The following is a 24,491-nucleotide window of genomic DNA, read 5'->3' as shown; positions in this document are numbered from 1 at the left end:
CCACTGCATCAGGGAAGCCCATGCCATCAATTCTTTAAAGACCTTCTGTACTTCTAGATCAGGGGTTACCAAACTAAGAAATTAGGCCACTCCCATTCATTTACATACTGTCTATGTCTGTTTTTGTACTACAATGGCAGATCAGCCCCTCTGTGCTAGAGCAGGAACTGTCTGCTCCCCCAGTGTGTGTTGCACAAGGCTCAGTAACTGTTGCAGGGATACTGAATCTGGTTACATATTTTAGTTGTTCCTGCACCTCGTTTGCCCTTTCCTTGTCCCCCAAGGAAACATGGAAAGAAAAGAAAAAACTAATATTTTTAAATTACTTATTATGTTAACCATTAACAATAGTGCTTTTTATGCCCAGGCAATGAAAAGATTCTAAGACTGTTATTTCTTATAAATACAGTGTGCATGTTAAAATGGTTATAGGTATAATTAACATTTTCTGTATTCTAACATCTTGACTTGATGTGATTAGGATTTTTCATAACAGAGGTCTGAATCCCAAATTTTAAAGAACTTGTCTTGAGTGGACTCTGAATACTTTTGTTTATTAAACTCTTAGGTTTTTGTATTCCAAGTTGGGTAGTCATTTGTGAACACCTTTGGAGTAGTCCTAGGCTCTTGCTCATCAAATGCAGAATGTCTTATAGTTTAAACTCCACACCAGACTTCTAGGGCTATTCTCCAGATCACTAGGCCCTATCAGACCTCTAAGCCTTTGCTCATGTTCCGGCTTCAGTAGTTGTGGCACACGGACTCAGCAGTTGTGGCTTGCAGGCTCTAGAGCACAGGCTCAGTAGTTGTGGCGCACGGGCTTAGTTGCTCCACGGCATGTGGGATCTTCCCGGACCAGGGCTCGAACCTGTGTCCCCTGCATTGGCAGGCGGATTCTTAACCACTGCACCACCAGGGAAGCCCCTGTCGTAACTTTATTTACAAGTTTTTTGTGAGATGAATATGAACACTAGGGTCAAAAGCATGTTTTACTTATTTTTATATACCCAAGTCCCAGCACAGAGCTTTACCCTAAAAATACAAAACTGTAAACGTTAATTGAAGCTGCCAGTGGAGGGAATTAACAGACATCTCTTTTTGCTCTGGTCTCCTTTTAATTGCCTCCTACATCATCTTGTTCAAAGGGAGGGACTGTGGAGGGCCTCCCCTGTGGCAATCTGATCCCAGCTCCATTCCTCTTCCAGAGAATGTCATGGTAACCGCCAGCCTGTCCCTTTGAGCCACATCTTGTACTGCAGCTGTGCTTCCGCCTGGAGAAACCTTCTCCTTTTACCACCCCACTCCCCTTCTGGATCTATTTCAGTAGCAAATTTAACTTACAATCTGAATATGGGGAAAATTCAAGAGCATAAGTCCTAAATACAAAATACAAATGACATCAGACTCAGATATCATATATTAATGATAATCACATACTAATAAATACTGTTTTTGTTCTGGAATAGTTGCTGTTTGCCAACCTCAGCCTGCAGTGCTGCTGCAGCACCCTCTGCACATCTAGCTGCCCCAAGTTGCAGCAAATCAGGATTGCTTCTTGCATAATCTATTTTAACTAGAAGTCTTGGCAATGAGTTAGATCGGAGGCATTCCCCAGCTATAGCACAGCATGTACTTCATTGCTAACCTAGGGAATGGGACGAAAGCTGCATGCAGCACAGAGCACCAGCTGCCCGCAGAACAGAATAAAGCTGTGCTTTCATCAGGTAGGCTGTCTGTTTCTCTCTGCTAAGTAGGCTGTAGGGCATCTGGTCTGGAGGAGCTGGCATTTAGTGTGAAGATGTTGAGGCCTTACAAGACTGAATTTGTGGGTCTGATAGCCTGTAATTAAAGCAAGCTATCTGTGGGGGCTGCTGTACCCAAATCTATCTTTAATGACTTAGTTCAGGGCTGAAAGACAGCAGTATTAAAATTAGAGTACCACATTTAATCGGGAGAAGTTTTAGATATTCACTTTTGGCTGTACTCGGGCTGAACGACCTTAAGGATACAGATCTTGGGGGGGAAAGGGCATCAGTCTAACCCAAGGCTTCCTGTATCACCACCCTGTGGGACCTATGCAATGGTGTAGTATAGTGGCTCTCAAACTTTTTGATCTCAGGACCCCTTTATACTCAAAGATAATTTAAGATTCCAAAGACATTTTGTTAATGTGAGTTATATCTATTGATGTTTGAGATTTATACATATAGATGTTAACCAGATTAGAAATTAAAATTAATTTCTAAACTAAATAATGACTAAATAAATAGATGAATGTTAATTCATTTTAACATAATAATAAGCCTGTTTGCAATATACAAGTATATCAAATCAACACATTATAGACCTTAACCTTCCACAATGTTATATGCCAATTACAGTTGACCCTTGGATAGCACAGGGTTGATGTGCTGACCCACCTCTCTTCCCCTCACAATCCCATACGGCTATCTCTGCCTCAAAAACAAAGGAATTGATGAATGACTCACCCAAGGGCAGGAAGCTGAAACAATTTGGGTAGAATCAAAACTCAAACCCTGGGCTTCCCTGGTGGCGCAGTGGTTGAGAGTCCGGCTGCCGCTGCAGGGGACACGGGTTCGTGCCCCGGTCCGGGAAGATCCCATATGCCGCGGAGCGGCTGGGCCCACGAGCCATGGCCGCTGAGCCTGCGCATCCGGAGCCTGTGCTCTGCAACGGGAGAGACCACAACAGTGAGAGGCCCGTGTACCGCAAAAAAAAAAAAAAAAAAAAAAAACAACTCAAACCCTGATTCTTTTGATTCCACATATTGTGATCTCTAATCAAACACAAACGGTTTCCCACATTTAATTTAAAGATCTGTAAAATGAAAATACAGAAAAAAATCCGTATATAAGTGGACCCACGCAGTTCAAACCCATGTTGTTCAAGGGTCAGTTGTACATGAATAAAGCTGAGAAAAAAAGTAAGCCCACTACATTTTAGCATAAATAACACATTTTATGAAAAACAAGTATAATCTTCAAAATAAAAAACGTAGTAAGAAGAGTGACGTTTGGGTTTTTTTTTTGGTTTTGGGGGTTTTTTTGGTTTGTTTTGGGGTTTGGGTTTTTGGAGGGGGGGTTGTTTTTGTTTGGGGTTTGGGTTGTTTTGTTTTGTTTTGTTTTTGGCAAATCCTTTTAATGTCTGCCTTAATAGAGGAATGCTGGATTCTCCTACCTGTTTCTGCATTCAGTCTGTTGTGATACTACATGTCTGTCGTATAACTTCTGGAAAACTCCACTGTACACTCATGAGAGAAAGGAGGGGGTGATCCCTGGACCACACTTTGAGAACTACTGATGTGATAGAAACAACTGTTTCTGTGGAGTCAGACAGATCTTAACTCAGATCTCACCTCTTGCAGTTGACAGTTGTGTCGCCTTGAACAAGTGACTTAATCTCTGAGTCTATTTCCTCCTTTGCTGAATGGAGAGAGAAGTGTGCTGTAACTCCTAGGACAATGTAGGGGTTAATTATTAAGTGTCTGGAACTTCGTAGGTGTGCAAAAAATATTCCTCAGGGCACATTTTTTTTAATTGCGTAAAGTACCCAGGAAAGGCCTATATTAGTTTTGGGTGCGTTTTGTGGGTTTGTTCATTTTCCAATTCTCTTCCTGTGTCTGCTCTACATATATGTCAAAATACATAAAATTATTTTAAGGTCCTTATTTGGCCCTCTACTAGACATCAGCTCCTTGAGAACATACAGTCCTGTTTCTCTTCAAATCCCCAGCTCCTAGCAGAGTGTTTGTACTTGGTAGGCATTCAGTACAGTTTGAAAAGAATGGCATCTGAAACCTCAGCCTAAAATTGAACATAAGACCATGTCATTGACCCTCCCTTTCCACCAGAACTTAGTACCTTCAGTTTTATTTCCTTGAGCTCAGTTAATCTTAACTGGTTATGGTATCAGTTGATATCAGTAAGGGTAATTTTCAGGAGAATTAGAGCCACAGAACTTAAGCCTCCTTCTAGAGCTTAGACCACTTGAGGTAGCCATTAGCCACCCTCCTCTCTCTCCAGTTCCACTGCCATCTTTAACTGGGAAGACATGAAACAATAAGTAATCTATTTAACAGATACTTAGCAGTTTCTATTTTGTATAGAGCACCTAGTGGGAAACAGCTTATCTGGTACAGAATAAAGTACCACGTAATGCCTCTTATATTGCCGTTTATGTTTTCATGGTTTTTATTAGCCCTTCAATTGGATATCATCTTTGACTTCCAGAAGCTTATAGTGTAAGTGGAGAAAATGGACATATGCAGTGGACCGTAATGGACATATGCAGTGGACCTTAATTCAGGACATGAGGAGTGGTGCTGAGTTGATCAGCAGCCAGCTTCAGGATTCCAGAATGGAATCTTGATGCTATGATTTGTGTGATCAGTGCTGTGTTTTTTTTGCTTTGTTTTGTTTTTTATATTTTTGGCTGCGTGGGGTCTTCGTTGCTGTGTGCGGGCTTTCTCTAATTGCGGCGAGTGGGGGATACTCTTCGTTGTGGTGCGCGGGCTTCTCATTGCAGTGGCTTCTCTTGTTGCGGAGCACGGGCTCTAGGCGTGCAGGCTTCAGTAGTTGTGGTACATGGACTCAGTAGTTGTGGCTCGCAGGCTCTAGAGCGCAGGCTCGGTAGCTGTGGCGCACGGGCTTAGTTGCTCCGCGGCATGTGGGACCTTCCCGGACCAGGGCTCCAACCTGTGTCCCCTGCATTGGCAGGCAGATTCTTAACCACTGCAACACTAGGGAAGTCCCAGTGCTGTGTTTTAAAGCCCAGGAAACTCCATTTCATGGTTTTGTGGTTCTCCACTGCCATTTCCAGACTTTGGATGCATCTGACAGCCGGCAAGTAGAAGACAAAGTTGGGATTGGTTGGTACAAAATTACAGAATGCTGAGGAAAATTATGCCCAGGATTCAAATTTAAACTCAGTTAGCATTTTTTGAAATAGTAGACTAGGTTCCTTCTCCTATGTCATGTAATATTCTTAACTATCCTGCGCGGTAGGTAGTGCTGTTGCCATTTTCCAGATGAAGAAATTGATACTCAGGCACGTTCGATGATATGCTTAAGTTTATACCTAGTAGGTGGTGGGGCCAGGATTTGATCTCTACTCTTAGGCCCAGCAGTTTTTGTATTTAGCTATGTTGCATTTAATTTGTAGGCCATGGAAGTCTCTTTCAAAGTGTTTTTTGTATTTTTGGTTTTTTGGTTTTTGTTTTGCTGGGGAGGTAAATGGTCACAATAGAGTTGTGGTTCTAATGTTTCTGAAGAGGCCCCTTCTCTACCCAAATGCTCCCAAGCACTACTCACACAAGTGGGCTCAACTTCATGAAACGTTGTTTAATCTGTCGAAAAGGATTTTCCTTTTGATAGTGTATATGAAAGTTCCTGTCATTAAGTTGGCATTTAGTTATTGTTTCCCAAACTTATGAGTGAGTCATATAAACTCACTACACTGTATCCCTACCTATATAATTATTCCTACACTAATTTCTTCGTCTGCCTATTTCTGTCCCCAGATGGTAAGTGCAGTAAAACTGTTTGGACAAGCAAGATGGTATATACAGAGCAGTCCAGTATAATTGCTTTTTTTAAGGTACACATGAGAGGGGCAATTGTGAGAGGAATGGATAATGGAAGAGATGGAGCCATCTGATTCTTACTCTCTCCTCCCAGGTAGAAATGATTGGGCAGATCAGTGGCACGTAGCTGAGTGCTTTTAGTGGAAATGTTTAAAGGTCCTCTGTCTCATTTTTTATCCCCAGCTCCTTTCCTTCCCTAGGCATCTTCAGGCAGGCCGTGAGAAGCTGCAGCAATGTCTGATTTTGTGGAAAGCGAGGCCGAGGAGTCAGAGGAAGAGTACAATGATGAAGGCGAGGTGGTGCCCCGGGCCACCAAGAAATTTGTAGAAGAGGAGGATGACGGTGAGGAAGCCCCAGCCTCAAGCTTCTCCCCAGTATTGCTAAGCTTTGGATAGTTGGATTCTTGCTGATGAGAGGCTCAGGCTGAGCACAGAAGTTATCACACATGAGGTACCAGCTTGAGAATTTTCAGTCATTCATAGAAAATATTTACTGAACATCTGTCTGCTGTATGCCAGGCACTGTACCTAGAACTAGGAATACAACATAAAGTCCCAGCTATCGTAGAGCTTATATTAGTGGGAGGGGACAGACAGTAAACCAATAAATAAATACATAGGTAATGTTTCGCTCTTTTAGAGACTTAGCAGTGTTGGTATTTATGTACCCACTTTCCAAGTTCTCTGTCCAAATCCAACCATTAGGATCATCAGCAGAGTGGAACCATGAAATGGCTCTAGAGACAGAAAGGAAAATGCAAGCTTCATGAAAAGCATTATGGATGAAAGAAGGAATATAGCTACTGAGTTTATAAACTGAGAGGAAAACAAAGGTTACTGGTGGCTTTAAAGCCTCTAGTAATGATTTTGACAAGCCAAAGTAATTAGGAAGCTCATCTTGCCTAAATACAGATGGTGAATGTGGAAAAGAGATATTCTTTTCCAGAAGCTGCTCTAAGTCAGTGGTCATGTTTTTTGTATCTTTAGATGAGGCAGAAGAGTTAACATGGCATCCAGGTCATTAGGTTCAGAGCAGATGAGAAATAACAGTTAAGCAGGTGGCCCTGCCCCAGCCCCAGCCTATTTCCCAAACTGCATGCCTCAAACATGCATGTTTTCCAGATGAGGAGGAGGAGGAGGAGAACCTGGATGATCAGGATGAACAAGGAAACCTGAAAGGCTTTATCAATGACGATGACGATGAAGATGAAGGGGAGGAGGATGAGGGTAGTGACTCTGGTGATTCAGAAGATGATGTTGGCCACAAGAAGAGAAAACGCAGTGAGTAGCCTCTCCTTAGGTCAGGTGAGGATGGGGTGGAAGTCATAGTGGAGAAGGGACCTCCCCATCACCATGGGCAACCACTCTGTCTTCTCTAGCATCTTTTGACGACCGCTTGGAGGATGATGATTTTGATCTCATTGAGGAGAATTTGGGTGTCAAAGTCAAAAGAGGAGTAAGTGCCCTTTTTGTCTCTGTCCTTGGGGGTGAAGGAAGAAGCCCTTGAAATTCAGTGACTCTGCGGGGAGGAGGCACATCCAGAACAGTTTGGGGAATGCCAGCGGGGAGAAAGTGGCTCAGTATCACTGTGCTGTGGAGCCAGTTCTGGGTGCCGGTTAAAGGCTTGTCAAAGTTTCAAGGGTGGGCCTTGGGGCGTACTTGATGTGTTCTTTCCTATCTCCCTTGTCAGTATAGCTGGGGTGGGAAAATAGGAATGAGACTGGAGAGCAGCGATCCTTATGCCAGCTCCCTCAGACCCTGACGAGGCAGGTTTTCCACCCCTAGCAAAAATACCGACGTGTCAAAAAAATGTCAGATGATGAGGACGATGACGAAGAGGAATATGGCAAGGAGGAACATGAAAAAGAAGCTATTGCAGAGGAGATCTTTCAGGATGGGGAAGGGGAAGAAGGGCAGGAGGCCGTGGAGGCCCCCATGGCTCCTCCAGAGGAGGAGGAAGAAGATGATGAAGAGTCAGGTATGTGGCATTAGGCAGGGAAGCCAGTTTGGGGCGGGGTGTTGGGATTTCCTACCCCGAACAATAGAATGGGAGACCATTGTTCAGCTACTGGCCCCCAGCATTTGACACAAAGAAGTTCCTTTTCAGGAACCTGTCTCCTCTTCTCCTCACCGACCACTCCTACAGTAGGAACTAAAGGCATTCAGTCCTGGCTCATCCCCTGCCTCTGGGCACTAACCTTTCCCTTCCCTATCCAGACATTGATGACTTCATTGTGGATGACGATGGACAACCACTGAAAAAACCTAAGTGGCGGAAAAAGCTTCCTGGATACACTGATGCGTGAGTGGGGTCTGGTGCGAGGTGGTGATAAGGGCATCTGAGTGGACCCGGGCAGGAAGGAGGAGGTCAGAGGCCTCTGCTAAAAATGGAACAGTCAGCTCTCAGCATTTTGCTTCCCTGCCCGTAATATCCTTTACCAGGCAGTGATGTCGGGCTGTTTCTAGAAGCTCTGATAGCTCTCTCAGCATTCAAGGGCCGTGGTGGGATGAAGGTGGAGGCACACACAGGCAAGGATCCAGCCTCTCTCTTCCACCTGCAGCTCCATGTTCATTTGTTTATTTATTAGTCTTCTAAATATAATTTTGTTAGAAGAAAGCTTTCGCCCTGAGGGAATACTATAAGGTCTTAGCAGAAGATGGATCTACTGAGTGTGATATGAAACCATGTGCCCTGTTGCTGTTTGATCCTTGTCACTGGCACGTGCCAAAGATGGGCTTTTTAATCTCAATAAATAATAGTTTCCCCGGGCTTCCTTGGTGGCGCAGTGGTTGAGAGTCCGCCTGCCGATGCAGGGGACACGGGTTCGTGCCCCGGTCCGGGAAGATCCCACATGCCGCGGAGCAGCTGGGCCCGTGAGCCATGGCCGCTGAGCCTGCGCGTCCAGAGCCTGTGCTCCTCAACGGGAGAGGCCACAACGGAGAGAGGCCCGCGCACCGCAAAAAAAAAAAAAAAAGTTTCCCCAGAAATATCCCCCAGCTAAGCCTTTCCTCCGCAGTGAATACGCTTTCTTTGTTTACATTTCTCTTAACCTTTTTAGTCCCCTTGGGGTAGGTACAGGATCTCTGCAGGGGCTGCATTTGTCTCCTCTCACTGGAAGCTGGGCCAACTGCCTTTGGCTCTCACCCACAGGGCCCTGCAAGAAGCCCAGGAGATTTTTGGTGTGGACTTTGACTATGACGAATTTGAGAAATATAATGAGTATGATGAAGAACTGGAGGAAGAGTATGAGTATGAGGACGATGAGGCTGAGGGCGAGATCCGAGTGCGCCCCAAGAAGACCACCAAGAAACGTGTGAGCCGCAGGAGCATCTTTGAGATGTATGAGCCCAGTGAGCTGGAAAGCAGCCACCTCACAGATCAGGACAATGAAATCCGAGCTACTGACCTGCCTGAGAGGTTCCAGGTAAGGAAGCACCAGTGTCTGTCCTGCTGAACTGTCGTCAACTGCCCTGAGCCTCCTTGGTACAAGAGTTATAGCAGAGAAACAATCTAGCAACAATCTTAACAACAACGGTATATAGGGGGACTTCCCTGGCGGTCCACTGGTTAAGACTCCATGCTTCCACTGCAGGGGGCGTGGGTTCAATCCCTCGTTGGGGCAGCGCAGCCAAAAAACACCAAAAAATGGTATACAGGAAGTCGGCTTTGAACCCCATCTGACCAGGCGTACAGGAAGTCTAGCTCAACATAGACTCTCCAGTGGCTTATGGTTTCTTGAGCAAATACACGACATGCCTACTTCTTGCCAGACAACACTCTTCCGGGTACTAGAAACGTGTGCCTCTGGAGCACACGTTTTTGTCCAGAAGTAGTGCATGTTTTTGCTACGTGAGATACAAGATGAAGTCAGTCTCATGCTGATGCCTTATCCCCTGCAGCTCCGTTCCATCTCCGTCAAGGGGGCTGAAGATGATGAACTGGAAGAAGAGGCTGACTGGATCTACAGGAATGCCTTTGCCACACCAACCATTTCTCTGCAGGTACCCAAAAAAGGATGCTATATTTTGACATGAACCAGAAGCTACTTCATTAGGATGAGGAGCTGCTTCTCCCCTGCTCCAAACATCTGTGGGCTTAGTATAGAATAGCATGTGTGTGCGGGTATGTGAGGGAGATTTTTCTAGATTTAATCTGAGAAGGTCATCCTGTGACAAGAAGCAGTTTTGTGTGTGGTAAGACAGCAAGTAATGGTGTCGTTGCTGTTTCTTTTTTCTTCTGACTGTAGGAAAGCTGTGATTACCTAGACCGAGGGCAGCCAACCAGCAGCTTCAGTCGAAAAGGACCTAGCACAATTCAGAAGATTAAAGAGGCCCTGGGTTTCATGAGAAATCAGCATTTTGAGGTAGCACCTCAAGCTCTAGTGGCCCACTGGTTAGAATTTCAACTGGGGGTGATGGAAAAGGTGGCTACCTCAGTCAGGTGGGGAGCCCCCTTCTGTCCGCAGCAGTGGTCCCTTGACTCAAGAAGCGTGAGGACCATAGACTCTAGTGATCCAGAGAACAGTGCTACCCCATTTGCAGCATTATCTTCTCCTGTTGGGGGTGGGTGGGGGAGAGCATGTGTCCTAGATGGGCCTGTGAGGGAGGCCAAGCTTCCTACTGTTGAATTTCCTGGAGCTGTTTATTCCTCTAACAAAAGGGGTCCTTGCAGATCTTTCCTCTCTGGCTGACTGCCACCTCCTTGCCCCTCTAGGTGCCTTTCATTGCTTTCTACCGGAAGGAGTATGTGGAGCCCGAGTTGCATATCAATGACCTGTGGAGGGTGTGGCAGTGGGATGAAAAGGTAATATAGGGATCCATGCCCCTCAAGGGGTTGAGGGCTGGACTGGGTACTACCACTACTGGCACCCAAGTTCTCCTGTACATATCAGGTGGCAGCCCAGACCCTGTCAGGCTTCCCCCAGGGTCTCCTGGTAAGGAACAGCATGGTCTTGGGTGTCCAAGGCTGAATACCATCCCTTACTCCTGCTTTGTCTTGTCCTAGTGGACCCAGCTGAGGATCCGTAAGGAGAACCTAACACGGCTGTTTGAGAAGATGCAGGCTTATCAGTACGAGCAAATCTCTGCTGACCCTGACAAGCCCCTTGCTGATGGCATCCGGGCTCTGGACACCACCGACATGGAGAGGTAGCGTATGCAGGGTTTATTCCATTACAGGGAGCCCTCACACCAAAGGCAGGCCCCCGCCCTTCCACCCCCACCCCAGAGCAGCATAACCTTGCAAAATTCTCAGCACGGGACCTGTTCCTTAGAAGCCCAACTTATCAACACGTCAAAAGTGATCTTTCTGACAGGGAAATTCCTGTTACTTATCCATCTTGGTATAAAAGGTTAAGAGGATCAGATAGTCATGTTTGCTTATTTATATGTTCCCCGTGGGAAAAGCTACATGGGAAACCAAACTACAACCAGAAAGTAGCTTGGTGAGCCTGGAATCAGAGAGGGGTGTGGGAGGGGGGCAGATGATTTTAGTGGCCAGCGGCATGAACCTGGGAAAGAAGGACAAGGACTGTCTCAAGGACTCTGAACCGGAGACATGCTGCCTCATCTGCCTCTCCCTTTTTGTTGCCATTTCTAACAACCACCAGCCACCACTTATTTGACATATTCCTCCTTTAAGATACCTTGATTGCAGTTAAGTCATGGTCTGGGGCCAATGCATGTCTTTAATAATTGGAGAATATAGGTACTCATCCTAGTTGGGATCTTGCCTCATGGGAATTGGACCTCTTGTAGCAAAACTGGGGTATACCCTTCCTCTGTGACAATTGAGGTCTTATGTCCCTTCCCTCCAGGCTCAAGGATGTACAATCAATGGATGAACTGAAAGATGTCTACAATCATTTCCTGCTTTATTATGGTCGTGACATCCCCAAGATGCAGAATGCCGCCAAGGCCAGCCGCAAGAAGCTAAAGCGTGTAAGGGAAGAGGGAGATGAGGAAGGTGAGTGTTGGAAAAGAAAACCTAGAGGCTTGGTGGCCATGGCCTTTCCAAGGATCCCCTTGGCCGATTACACTTCGGGGCTTCTTTACATGTGTCAGATCCTTGGGAGTGATTGGAAACCGGAAACCAGAGGACTAACTCATGTTTTCATCCCAGGTGATGGCGAGGAGGCAGAAGATGAGGAGCAGAGAGGGCCAGAGCTCAAGCAGGCTTCCCGCCGAGATATGTACACCATCTGCCAGAGCGCTGGGCTAGGTAAAAACGAGCTGTATACATTCCCCAGTAGTCACTGGTAGGTAGGAGGAGGACCTAAAGGACCTCTGAGTGAGCCACCAGTCCACTTCTAACACTTGCTACCATGACCCACACCCACGCCACAGGAATGGTCCAGCCTCTCCCATAATTTCTGAAGGAGTGGGAAACACACGATCAGAGAGAGGGAGTTCATCCTATCTTTGAGAAGTTCTTTTACTAAACGTTAACTTCCACCTTAGTTCTGACCCCAGTAGTCACATAGAAAATTTCTACTTTTTCTGCTTTGTGACAGCCTGTTAGGTATTTAAAGTCAGCGTTTTCACTGTTCACTGTAAAACATCCTGCTCCTGCTCATTTGTGATCCCTTTAAAGTCTAACGCCCAGAATTGCTGCCCTAGACTGAAAGCCAAGAGGTTACTGGGCCCAGCTGTTGGCTCACCTTTCACCCTCCTGGTTTGCTTTAGATGGCTTGGCCAAAAAGTTTGGGCTTACTCCTGAGCAATTTGGGGAAAACCTCCGGGACAGTTACCAGAGGCACGAGACAGAGCAGTTTCCTGCAGAGCCCTTGGAGCTGGCCAAGGATTATGTTTGCAGGTAGGCGTTGCAGTAGGTGGCTGGCAGGAGGAGGGACCTGAGGGCAAAGATGTCGTCGTCCTGCAGCTCCTCCATTTTCCCTACAGCCAGTTCCCTACACCAGAAGCTGTGCTGGAAGGTGCCCGCTACATGGTAGCCCTGCAGATTGCCCGAGAGCCCCTTGTCCGGCAGGTGCTGAGGCAGACTTTCCAGGAGAGAGCCAAGCTCAATATAACCCCCACCAAGAAAGGCAGAAAGGTAAGCCAGTTGAGGGGCTTTGATCTAGCATGTGGTCCAGCTCTGTTTGATTGAACTGAGTTTCTTGCCTTCACACTTAGCTGAGCTGTCTGCCTGAGAGCAGAGAGTCGGCCTTTTTTCCAAGGGTCAAGCCCAGTCTGTCTGTTGACTGATGATTCCCTCTTGTGTACAGGATGTGGATGAAGCCCACTACGCTTACTCCTTCAAGTACTTAAAGAACAAGCCTGTTAAGGAACTGAGAGATGACCAGTTCCTCAAGATATGCCTGGCTGAAGATGAAGGGCTGCTCACCATTGACATCAGCATAGACATGAAGGGGGTGGAAGGGTAAGCAAAGCTCTGGGCTGGGGGCTCTTTGGGAAGGGCTTGGTCAGTAGTCTGTTGGAAGGAGGGGTCCCTCAGGAATGTGAACCACACTTTCAGAACTGAGCAAGCCACCGTCCCTGGCTCAGTCACTCCCAGTGTTCAAGGGCATTTGGCCGTCACCTTTTCTCTGTCCCTGACACCACAGTGTTGTCTCTCCTCAGCTATGGCAATGACCAGACGTATTTTGAAGAAATCAAACAATTTTACTACCGAGATGAGTTCAGCCACCAGGTGCAGGAGTGGAATCGGCAGCGCACCATGGCCATCGAGCGAGCTTTGCAGCAGTTCCTGTACGTGCAGATGGCCAAAGAGCTCAAGAACAAGCTGCTGGCCGAAGCCAAAGAATATGTCATAAAGGTGAGGACAGGAGCTAGTGATCTGTAGTCACATGATTTCCCCAAGCTAGAGCTGCGAGTGAAGGCACCCCTTAACAGCTGTCCTGTAGCTAATGGGGAAACACTGGGGGCAGGCTTAGTGTCACCTGAGAGGGAGTGAAAACAAGGTCACGGGTCACTCCAAGACCTCCCCACTTGAAGAGCCTCTTGCCTCCCTCCCCCACTGCATACACATACTCTTTGTTTATACGTCTGGCCTCTGTGTACTCTCCTATTTCTAAAAGCAAAGTACGCCTTCAGGTTGTAAGCGTGCTGAGGGCTAGGAATGTGCATGCATATAAACATGACCTTTGCAAATGTGTGCCTGCATCTGTTTCCTTAACCTACTTGGCGGGCCTGCTGGACATAGTGACTGGTGTGCCTCCTCCCCAGGCCTGTAGTCGGAAGCTCTACAACTGGTTGAGGGTGGCACCCTACCGGCCGGATCAACAGGTAGAGGAAGATGATGACTTTATGGATGAGAACCAAGGGAAGGGCATCCGAGTCCTAGGCATTGCTTTCTCCTCTGCCAGGTAACTTCCTGTCTGGCATCACCCCTTATCTGTCTCCCTAGTCTCGTTCTTCTCTTACTTATATCCTCATATTGCTGATTATCACACGGTTCTTTTTCTTTTGGGCTGGCAGAGATCACCCTGTGTTCTGCGCCTTGGTCAACGGTGAAGGAGAAGTGACAGACTTCCTCCGGCTGCCTCATTTTACCAAACGGCGAACTGCATGGAGAGAGGAAGAACGGGAGAAGAAGGCAAGTGACTAGGACAGGTTACCAAGTGTACATCTTGAGCACATCTTATAGTTCAGTGGGGATAAGAGTTTATGGTCTATGTATATGTATAACTGATTCACTTTGTTATAAAGCAGAAACTAACACACCATTGTAAAGCAAATATATCCCAATAAAGATGTTAAAAAAAAAAGAGTTTATGGCCTAAGCAACATCCTGTGCAAGACCCTGATTATCTCTGACTTGGTCCCTGACCTCTTAAGTCCTGGGATAAGTCTCACTTCCGTAGGCAGTAGATGGCACTCAAGTTCTAGTGCAGAATTTCCTTCTGGCTTGAAGCCAGTTCCTAGGCCTTATGTGCTTCTGGGAGCTGCCATAACTGCCTCTGTTTTTACCAGCATCTGGGTCAGCTTGTTCCAGGAGCTGAAAGCCACTGTGGCATTAGGCCAATCTTTTCTCTGCTTTAGCATTTGTGTTTCTACCGGGGAAAGAGAAATTTGAATTCATCTCGTGTATATGCTTCTGATTTTTTTTAGCATAAAGGTATCTTTCAATTTTATTGACAGAGCTCCATTCTAAAAAATAATTTTCAACAAACAGCTCTTTAAAAAAAGAAAGAAAAATCTTAACGTGGAGATTAGAATAGTCCTGACTGCCAGGCAGTGGTTTATGTTTAAAAAAGACTTAAGTATGTTTAGTTAACCACAACTCAAGTATAAGCCAGAAGTGTAATAATCTTAGGAAATATTAACAGAAGTACAATATTGAAACTAGAGGTCCTAGTCCCCTCGTTTTGTCTTCCAGTTTGACAACGTGTGATGCATCATTGTTCTGTGGTCTTGTAAGGTCTCAAGCTACTTAGAGAGAGAGAAGTGCTTGAAATCTTCCTATCCTCAAAGTCCTTCAGCTCCAATTTTCTTTCACTCCAGGCTCAAGACATTGAAACTCTAAAGAAATTCCTCCTGAACAAAAAGCCTCATGTGGTGACAGTTGCAGGAGAGAACAGGTAGGGGTACCAGGGGATTGGGCCAGGCCTGGCTTAAAGTCACTCATCCTTTATTGTTGAATCTGCTCTGTCCCTGTTACAGAGTAGGCATGTGCCTGTGTAGAGCCTTGGTAATATCCCCATCCCCAGGGGATATCCCTGGGGATATTGTACCTCTTTGTCTTCAAAGCTCTCTCCTCCCCCACTCCCAGCCATGAGATTGTTCATCCCTGAGAAACTGTCCAGAAATATCCCTGACCAGCACCCCTCATTCCTCCAGGGATGCCCAGATGTTGATTGAGGATGTGAAGCGCATTGTGCATGAGCTGGACCAAGGTCAACAGCTGTCCTCTATTGGGGTGGAGCTGATTGACAATGAATTGGCCATTCTCTATATGAACAGCAAGAAATCAGAGGTAATGCTGGAGCCCCACCCTTAGGCCCTGCACAGGCAAGAGCTATCAATCCCAGGGAGTTGGGGAAACAAAGATTATGGGGGCACAGGACTGCACCTGTTCACTTACCTATGCAGAGGATCTCCATTGTGCCAGTCATGGCTCAGATGGGGAGCCCCAGAGATTAAATTGGTCCCAGGAAAAATGGTCCCAGAGAAGAGAAATTGACTTAAAAAGCCAGGTGGTTTGGATTTCCTCTTGCTGTTAGAGCTGAGGAGACTTTATGGCCCTGCTGACCCTCGTTTGACTCTAGGCAGAGTTCCGGGATTACCCTCCTGTGCTGAGACAGGCAGTCTCCCTGGCCCGGCGTATCCAGGACCCTCTGATTGAATTTGCCCAGGTTTGCAGCTCTGATGAAGACATTCTGTGCCTCAAGTTTCACCCCTTGCAGGTGAGTAGGATTTGACAGATAGGCCCAAGTGGACAGAGTGGCACAATAACCTTATCCCTGCCTGCTGTGTGTCGACAGGAGCATGTGGTGAAAGAAGAGCTGCTCAACGCCTTGTACTGTGAATTTATCAACCGAGTCAATGAGGTTGGAGTTGATGTCAACCGTGCCATTGCCCACCCCTACAGCCAGGCCTTAATTCAGTATGTCTGTGGCCTGGGACCTCGAAAAGGGACCCATCTCCTAAAGGTAGGATTGGGTTGAATCAGAAAAAAAGAAAAGTTCTATTTCATTGAACCTTTACTTTGCCAATATGCTTTGACAGGCAGACCAAGGTCAGAGAGGTAAAGGCACTTTACCTCTTGCCTAGAGTCATGAAGCTAGAGAGAGTCAAGAGTCAGACTTCAGACCAGGTGGCCACAGTCATGGTCTTCACTACTGTACAGTGGTGGCTCATGGAAAAGATAACCTGAGCCATGATTTAAAAGAAATGGAGGAAAGCGAGAGTGTACTAGACACAGACCTCAGGATAGTGGGGGTTTTTGTTTTTTTGTTTATGCGTATATATATATATATATATATATGTATGTATGTATGTATGTATGTATGTATTATTTATTTATTTTTGGCTGCATTGGGTCTTTGTTGCTTCATGCAGGCTTTCTTTAGTTGTGGTGAGCAGGAGCTACTCTTCGTTGTGGTGCGTGGGCTCCTCATTGCAGTGGCTTCTCTTGTTCCAGAGCTCGGGCTCTAGGCGCACGGGCTCAATAGTTGTGGCACGCGGGCTCTAGAGCGCAGGCTCAATAGTTGTGGCGCATGGGCTTTGTTGCTCCGTGGCATATGGGATCTTCCCAAACCAGGGCTCGAACCCGTGTCCCCTGCATTGGCAGGCAAATTCTTAACCACGGTGCCACCAGGGAAGCCCAGGATAGTGGGGGTTTTTTCCCTAGTGGAAAAAAAGGATTTCAATACAGAGGAGGGTATGTAGTGATCTTCAAGAGTATTTGTAATTTTTTTTTTCTTAATATGGGGTGGCTACTTGGCTGTATCATTAACTTTGAAGCAGTACGTTAGGTATGTATTATCTTTGCTTGGCATAGTGTAGTCTTTTAACATAATTTTTTTAGTAGCAGTTAGTATGGTGTAGTGCTCAGTTAGATATCGGGGTGTGGCGGCAAAATTCCCATCATGGAGGGTTTCCCAGAGACCTGAAAGCAGGCTGGGAGGTGGGGCCTGCCTACTGCTCCAGCTTAATCCAGTCTGCTCTTCTAGATCCTGAAACAGAACAACACCAGGCTCGAGAGCCGGACCCAGCTGGTCACCATGTGCCACATGGGTCCCAAAGTCTTCATGAATTGCGCTGGCTTCCTCAAGATCGACACGGCCTCCCTGGGGGACAGGTGATGCCCTCTGCCTGGGTGGGCCAAGAGGAATTCTCTTGGGCTTTGCTTTGGGGATTCAGGGATTAGGGCTGTCAAAGGGCCACAAGCTGTTTAAATTAGGAAATGTTTTAAAGCAAAGGTGAGGAACCTTTATTTAGTCGAGCCTCTGACCTATGGAAAAGATCAGTTCAATTATGTGAAGCTTTTTTGTGAGAGAAACATAAAAAGAACCAACTTAGTTTATAAATTAAGGACAGAAAACATAAGACTTGGTTCAGTAAACACATACTTGTTCTGTTGTTAATGGTTTGTTGTGGCTAGATAAGGGTGGGAATAGAAGGGGCAGTGGAGAAGCAGTGTGGGGGTCTGAGGCATAAGGAAGGGGGAGAGAGATTTGGTATGTTTTGAGATGATGTTATTGAGAGAAAGTTCTATTCACTTGGACTTTGGACTTCACTATTGACCTCTTCCTCTCCAGAAGTTATCAACTCAGTCTTTGGAGGATCTTTTCCACGGGCACATAGCTCCTCATTCAGTAATGGAAATCAGTGGGGAAATAGGCTTCAAGTTCTAAAACTTCATTTTCCACCCAGCTTTGCTGTAACACTCCACGAATAACATAGGTCCATGTGAGTGCACGGGCAAGACCAGCCTGGGAAGGCTTTATGGGGGAAAGTAGCTGTCAGCAAATTCTCAAAGGTCGTCTTCCCCCTTCTTGTTTTATCTTATTATAAGACTTATATATAAGTTCATGATATAAAATTCAACATATAGAAATATTATGCAGAAAGTGGAAGTCCCCCATAATCCCACCCCCCAGAGATAATTACCATAACAAGTTGATGTATACTACAACTTTTCTAAATTTTATTTTTGCTATGCATTTACTAACTACCCATTTACTACAAAAATGGGATCATACGGTTCATAGTGTTTTGCAGTGCATTTTTCACGTATCAATATATTGTGGCCATCTTTCCATGTCAGCACACATAGATCTACCTCATTCTTTTTAATGGCTGTATAGTATTCCATTGTATGGAGGTACCCTAATTTATTTAACCAGTTCCCCATTGGTGGACATCTGGGTTGTTACTAGAAGCTTCTCGTTATATATCCTGCCCCTTTTCTGCCTTTCCTTCAGCACTGACTCATATATTGAAGTCCTTGATGGTTCCCGAGTTCACCCTGAGACCTATGAGTGGGCCAGGAAGATGGCAGTGGATGCACTGGAATATGATGAGTCAGCCGAGGATGCCAACCCTGCAGGGGCCCTTGAGGAGATCTTGGAAAACCCAGAGCGACTCAAGGACCTGGACTTGGATGCCTTTGCAGAAGAACTGGAGAGGCAGGTGGGTGACAGTGTAGAGGGCCTGGCACAGAAACTATCCCAAGTGGCCTAGTTGAGAGGAGACTTAGGCAGCAAGTCCTCAGAGAAGCCCTAATAGTGTTAGTGTAGGAGACCTGATCCTTCTCCCTCCCTGTGCTGTACTGGGTTTCTCAAGGAAGTTTTCAGTCTGCTTATTAAGGAGCCGAGGACGTCTCGGAGACTGCTGTATTCATTGTTGGGGGCACATTGCGAGGGAGCTGGGAGGGGGTGAGTAGCAGGGTTTCCTTCTAGGCCCTCTTTCCTCCTTTCCAGTGGTGCGGTTTTGCATTTGTCTGTTTTATACATTGGGGTTCCGTGAGGCATTTTTATCAGAACAGTGTTCCATGGCTAAGAAAAAGGTTGAAAACCTCCTTTAGTAAATGTTGGGGGGAAAGAAGAGACACCCTGACAGGAGCCAACTGGCTTACTTCTTTCATTGAAAGCCCTGATGGCTCAGTTGGGGAGCAGTTGCAAGGCTCTTCTTGACGGGGGCTTCTTCCCCAGGGCTATGGTGACAAACACATCACTCTGTATGACATCCGAGCAGAGCTGAGCTGTCGGTATAAGGACCTCCGGACAGCCTATCGCTCTCCCAACACAGAGGAAATCTTCAATATGTTAACCAAAGAAACACCAGAGACCTTCTACATTGGTAAATTCTGTGTCTGTTTTTTAGCTGGAGGAGGATATGTAGGGGTGAGGGGATGCGTTTACTGTACACATTCAAACCAAGCAACAGTTCCAGCAGAATGAGGCAGGTTTGTACTGTAGGTGGGAAAGACCAGGGAAACTTTTAAGAAGATTATAGCGCCCTGAGCTGGAAGTCAAAGCTGAGTTCAAGGTCAGATTATGCTTTTAACCTGCTGCTGTGGGGTCTTCATGGGGTCAGTCTTATGGCCTCATTTTCCTGTCATCAAATGAGGGGAAGATCTCCCTTTTCGAGGATGTGAAGGAAATCAGTGGAGATGCTCTAGGACAGAAGTTCTGTCACTAAATGGCTGGTGGGAAGGAGTTACCTCTCCAGTTCTCTTAGCCTGCTTCCTGTTCTCTTCTTCCCTTCCCTCTTCTCCTCTCCCCTTCCTCCAGGAAAGCTCATTATCTGCAACGTCACTGGCATCGCCCATAGGCGTCCACAGGGTGAGAGCTATGACCAAGCAATCCGCAACGATGAGACAGGGCTATGGCAGTGCCCCTTCTGTCAACAGGACAATTTCCCTGAACTAAGCGAGGTACGTGCTGCATTCTTACCATGGTAACTCTGAATTTCCTTTATTGGATGGTCTCAGTGCCCTAGAAAGGAACCAAGAATGGGGATAGTTTAGATGACACTTTACCAAGTGAATACACAAAGAAGGAAGAGGGCTGGAATGCATATAGGCCTAACATGAAGTCCCTCTGTATGCTAGTCAGAAATGACCTATGTGGTTTTTTCTGTTCTCGCTCAACCCTTAATCCTTGTTTCCCATTCTCTGAGGATGTAGCTCAACCAGAGTAGAGACAAGAGGATATATGCATTTCTCACATACAGTGTAGGCACTGTGTCCCTCTGCTAGTTAGAAGGTATCTGTAAGGCTCCCTTCAATTTTTTCATTGTCCACACACACCTTAATTTTCCCACATTCTTCTAGACATCGTCTGCTTTTCTCGTGGTTAGAACTCATAAAAGCCATCCCGATAGAACTCCTCATAAAAGCCATCCCGATAGAACTCATAAAAGCCATCCCGATAGAACTCCTCATAAAAGCCATCCCGATAGAACTCCTCATAAAAGCCATCCCGATAGAACTCCTCATAAAAGCCATCCCGATAGAACTCCTCATAAAAGCCATCCCGATAGAACTCCTCATAAAAGCCATCCCGATAGAACTCATAAAAGCCATCCCGATAGAACTCATAAAAGCCATCCCGATAGAACTCCTCATAAAAGCCATCCCGATAGAACTCCTCATAAAAGCCATCCCGATAGAACTCCTCATAAAAGCCATCCCGATAGAACTCCTCATAAAAGCCATCCCGATAGAACTCCTCATAAAAGCCATCCCGATAGAACTCCTCATAAAAGCCATCCCGATAGAACTCCTCATAAAAGCCATCCCGATAGAACTCCTCATAAAAGCCATCCCGATAGAACTCCTCATAAAAGCCATCCCGATAGAACTCCTCATAAAAGCCATCCCGATAGAACTCCTCATAAAAGCCATCCCGATAGAACTCCTCATAAAAGCCATCCCGATAGAACTCATAAAAGCCATCCCGATAGAACTCATAAAAGCCACCCCGATAGAACTCATAAAAGCCATCCCGATAGAACTCATAAAAGCCATCCCAATAGAACTCATAAAAGCCATCCCGAAAGCTTTTTCTGGATCCTCAAATGTTATTTAGGCAGACTGTAAAATAGACAGTTTCTTAACTTTACCCAATAAAAGAAGCTGGTGAGATTTGTCCAGGTTATAAAAGAGCCAAGGTGTGCCTGGTTCACTGAAATGAGTTGTTCTGTGGAGACTGACAGAGATATTTCTTATGCCCACTAGGTCAGAACAGAATGGGAGGGAGGGGCTTCAGTTGTAGCTGGAGGGACATATAAATTAGATTAACATAAAAAATTGGTCTGATGGCCAGTGGTGCCAAACATGAGTTATGAGTCAAGGAACTTTGGGAATATTCAAATTCTGTGTTGCTGGGTGGCTAAGTCGTTGTGTTCTCACATCATGATGCCAGTGTCAATGGTAAAATGAATTACAGCACTCCTGGCAGCTCTTTTCTGAATGTGTGATCTCCAGAATCTTAATGATCAAGCTCCTCTCCTGATGCCCTCTTTAGGTCTGGAACCACTTTGACAGTGGTTCATGCCCAGGCCAGGCCATCGGTGTCAAAACAAGGCTAGACAATGGTGTCACTGGCTTCATCCCCACCAAATTCCTCAGCGACAAAGTGGTAAAGCGGCCGGAGGAACGAGTGAAGGTAGGTGAATGACTGGGGTAAGGCCCCTGGTGCAGTTTTCAGCTGCCCAAATCAGGCTGGCTTTGGGCTGTCCCCACCAGGAGTTAGGCTCTGTTCCCAGTGGCTCCTGGTGGGGAGCATTTCAGAAGGATTTATAACCAGTTGAGTGAAGTCAGGGCGAGAACCGTCTGTCTGAATGAGGAGCAGCTTTTGTGCCCTGCCTTTGTGAAATGTCATCAAATTGCTGGCCCTTTGAGAGAGGGCTCTCTCTTCCTGCGTGGGAGGCTGTGGTTTAGTCCGGCGGGCAGGAAGCAGGGCCCAGCATTACATGCTGGGAAGCAGAAAGGCTAAGCTCCCTTTCTGTTCTAGTATTCTCTTGTCAGAGCTGCCATTTGTTCTGCACACACTAGATACCAGCCCTTGACATTTACATATGTTGACTCAGATCTCACAGCCTGATGGGGAAGGAAATACTACCTTCTTTTTTCAGAGAAATTTGAGTGCCTTTTCCAGGATCAGCTGGTTTGTTAGTGATACAGCTGGTACCACATCTGCCAAATTCTCTGGTTCTAAGTGTTGTGAACCCCTGAGCCTATGGACTTAGGAAGGCTGGGGCAAGACATTCCAAATACAGGCATACCTGACCTTTGCAGATACTGTTTGTTTGTTTGTTTGTTTTTACAAATTTAAGGTTGGTAGTAACCCTGCATCGAGCAAGTCTATCAGTACCATTTTCCCAACAGCATTTGATCACTTCGTGTCTCTGTGTCACATTTATGTGTGGTAATTCTCACAGTATTTCAGACTTTTTCATTATATTTGTTAGGGTGATTTGTGACCAGTAGTCTTTGATGTTAGTCTTGCAAAAAGATTAGGACTCACTAAAGGCTCAGGTGATGGTTAACGTTTTTTAGCAATAAAGTATTTTTTAACGAAGGTATGTACATTTTTTAAAACATAATAGTGTTGCACCCTTAGTAGACTACAGTGTGAACATAACTTTTATATGTACTGGGAAACTAAAAAATTCTTGTGACTCACTTTATTGTGATATCTGCTTTATTGCGGTGGTCTGGAACTGAGCCTGCAATATCTCCAAGGTATGCCTGTAAATGAAGCTAGGGAGATTTTAAGAAGGAGAGCCATGCAGATGACTGGGTTTTGTCACTCTTTAGACAGAAGGGCTCAAATCAGGGGTAAAGTATAGAAAATAGCTACTACTTTGCTTTCCCTCCAAAAAGGGCAGCCAGACTTGGATCACGTCCTAGCAGCAATAATTATGCAGCTTTATGAGAAAAGGGAATATTACCAGTGACAGAATATGTCCCAGGAGGCTTCAGTTGGTTTTTCTGCCTAGAGTGGGAGGCATCAGTACAGGGCACAGACTATAATCTGCAGACGAAACTGAACTCTGAACTCCTGCTAATCTGCCACTCAGTAGCTGGCTGGCTTTGGGCAGTCACTCCACCTTTCTGCCTGGACTTTGCTTTTCTCACATGTAAAATAGGGCATCGGGCTAGACCATCTTTGTCCCTTCCAGCTCAAATGTTCTGTGGATCTAGGTGGGAATGACTGTTCACTGCCGCATCATGAAGATTGACATCGAGAAGTTTAGTGCAGACCTGACCTGCCGTACCTCAGACCTCATGGACAGGAACAACGAGTGGAAACTGCCCAAGGACACCTACTATGACTTTGACGCTGAAGCAGCAGACCACAAGCAGGAGGAGGACATGAAACGGAAGCAGCAGCGGACCAGTGAGTGTGCCCATGACCATGCCTGTGCACTCCAAGTCCTGGCAGCTCTCCCTCTGCAGGATGCACTGCTGACTGCTCAGCTTCCCAGTGGGAGTGAGTGCTCAGCTCTGAGGTGCTGAGACCCAGAGGCATCATGAAAGGGAGCCATTGGCAGGGCTGGAAGCTGGGGTCTTCTTGGGTCACATTTTCTTTGCTAATGCACTGTGACTCTTAAAGCTTCATTCTCTCAGCACCCAGGGGCCCAGGTTAACATATCGTTCATATCAGAGAATCCCGGCCCAGAGAGGGTGAAAGAGTCTCAGAATTCAGTAGTGGGTCAGAGATTAAGCCATGGCCTGTCCCATTGATGTTGGCTCCCAGTCCCATCACCTGATCTATACTTCTTTCCTGCTCTCTTCAGCATATATCAAGCGAGTGATTGCACACCCGTCCTTCCATAATATAAATTTTAAGCAAGCAGAAAAAATGATGGAGACCATGGACCAGGGTGACGTGATCATCCGACCGAGCAGCAAGGGTGAAAATCACCTGACAGTGACCTGGAAGGTCAGTGACGGCATATACCAGCATGTGGATGTGCGGGAAGAGGGCAAGGAAAATGCCTTCAGCCTGGGAGCCACCCTGTGGATCAACAGTGAGGTGAGAGGCAGTCCCTGCCTGCACTAGCATCCCCACTCCCGCTTCCAGAAACAAACCACTCTCACCTTAGTTACTGGTATGCATTGTATTTTAGCTACACAGAGCAACGAAACAGGAGGTTGGTTATGAAATGAGTAATTTGATATCAGTTTTGTATATTTTGCACTTCTTTCCCTGTTCTCCAGATTTTAAAATAGACTAGAGAACCGCTGGAGGAAGAGGAGAAAATACACATGCAAGCGCTTCGTGCACAACACACACACACCAAATTTCTTTGTCCTGTTTTCAGTGGAGAGAAATTTTATGAAGCCCCCTATTGTTCCCAAGCACTAAGGGAGAACTAAAGTTATGAATTAAAGGATTTTGTGCCTTGTAAGCTAATAAATCTGGGCATGACTCAAACAGATGGATACATTGAGGGGACTTTGCAGCAGAGTG

The 24,491-nt window shown here is 46.1% G+C and overlaps 1 protein-coding gene across 5 annotated transcripts in view; it reads left to right on the top strand.

Moving 5' to 3' along the window:
• The window catches only part of SUPT6H (SPT6 homolog, histone chaperone and transcription elongation factor), a 32,155-nt gene that overhangs the window by 2,829 nt on the left and 4,835 nt on the right, over positions 1-24,491 (top strand). For 2 of the 5 annotated variants that reach the window (XM_089900706.1, XM_022595756.3), the window contains exons 2-30: positions 5,786-5,944; positions 6,724-6,882; positions 6,981-7,057; positions 7,387-7,579; positions 7,819-7,903; positions 8,753-9,026; positions 9,502-9,603; positions 9,849-9,965; positions 10,316-10,405; positions 10,607-10,749; positions 11,418-11,566; positions 11,723-11,821; positions 12,286-12,415; positions 12,502-12,652; positions 12,825-12,979; positions 13,180-13,375; positions 13,786-13,925; positions 14,038-14,155; positions 15,064-15,140; positions 15,400-15,535; positions 15,828-15,965; positions 16,044-16,211; positions 17,235-17,362; positions 18,489-18,696; positions 19,218-19,365; positions 19,800-19,942; positions 21,537-21,677; positions 23,219-23,414; positions 23,815-24,053. In XM_089900706.1, the coding sequence (XP_089756832.1) occupies positions 5,836-5,944; positions 6,724-6,882; positions 6,981-7,057; positions 7,387-7,579; positions 7,819-7,903; positions 8,753-9,026; positions 9,502-9,603; positions 9,849-9,965; positions 10,316-10,405; positions 10,607-10,749; positions 11,418-11,566; positions 11,723-11,821; positions 12,286-12,415; positions 12,502-12,652; positions 12,825-12,979; positions 13,180-13,375; positions 13,786-13,925; positions 14,038-14,155; positions 15,064-15,140; positions 15,400-15,535; positions 15,828-15,965; positions 16,044-16,211; positions 17,235-17,362; positions 18,489-18,696; positions 19,218-19,365; positions 19,800-19,942; positions 21,537-21,677; positions 23,219-23,414; positions 23,815-24,053 (4,209 nt within the window). In that variant the 5' untranslated portion in view covers positions 5,786-5,835. Of the gene's footprint in view, positions 1-5,201; positions 5,945-6,723; positions 6,883-6,980; positions 7,058-7,386; positions 7,580-7,818; positions 7,904-8,752; positions 9,027-9,501; positions 9,604-9,848; positions 9,966-10,315; positions 10,406-10,606; positions 10,750-11,417; positions 11,567-11,722; positions 11,822-12,285; positions 12,416-12,501; positions 12,653-12,824; positions 12,980-13,179; positions 13,376-13,785; positions 13,926-14,037; positions 14,156-15,063; positions 15,141-15,399; positions 15,536-15,827; positions 15,966-16,043; positions 16,212-17,234; positions 17,363-18,488; positions 18,697-19,217; positions 19,366-19,799; positions 19,943-21,536; positions 21,678-23,218; positions 23,415-23,814; positions 24,054-24,491 lie in introns of those variants that run through there. The other 3 variants (XM_089900705.1, XM_022595757.3, XM_089900704.1) reach the window with 3 other exon arrangements.

The sequence above is a fragment of the Delphinapterus leucas genome, chromosome 19, assembly GCF_059928025.1.
Source record: "Delphinapterus leucas isolate spDelLeu-1000000601 "Yukka" chromosome 19, BTC_Dleu_Yukka2, whole genome shotgun sequence".
In the NCBI taxonomy this organism is placed as follows: domain Eukaryota; kingdom Metazoa; phylum Chordata; class Mammalia; order Artiodactyla; family Monodontidae; genus Delphinapterus; species Delphinapterus leucas.
This window is presented reverse-complemented; position numbering and strand designations above follow the sequence as displayed.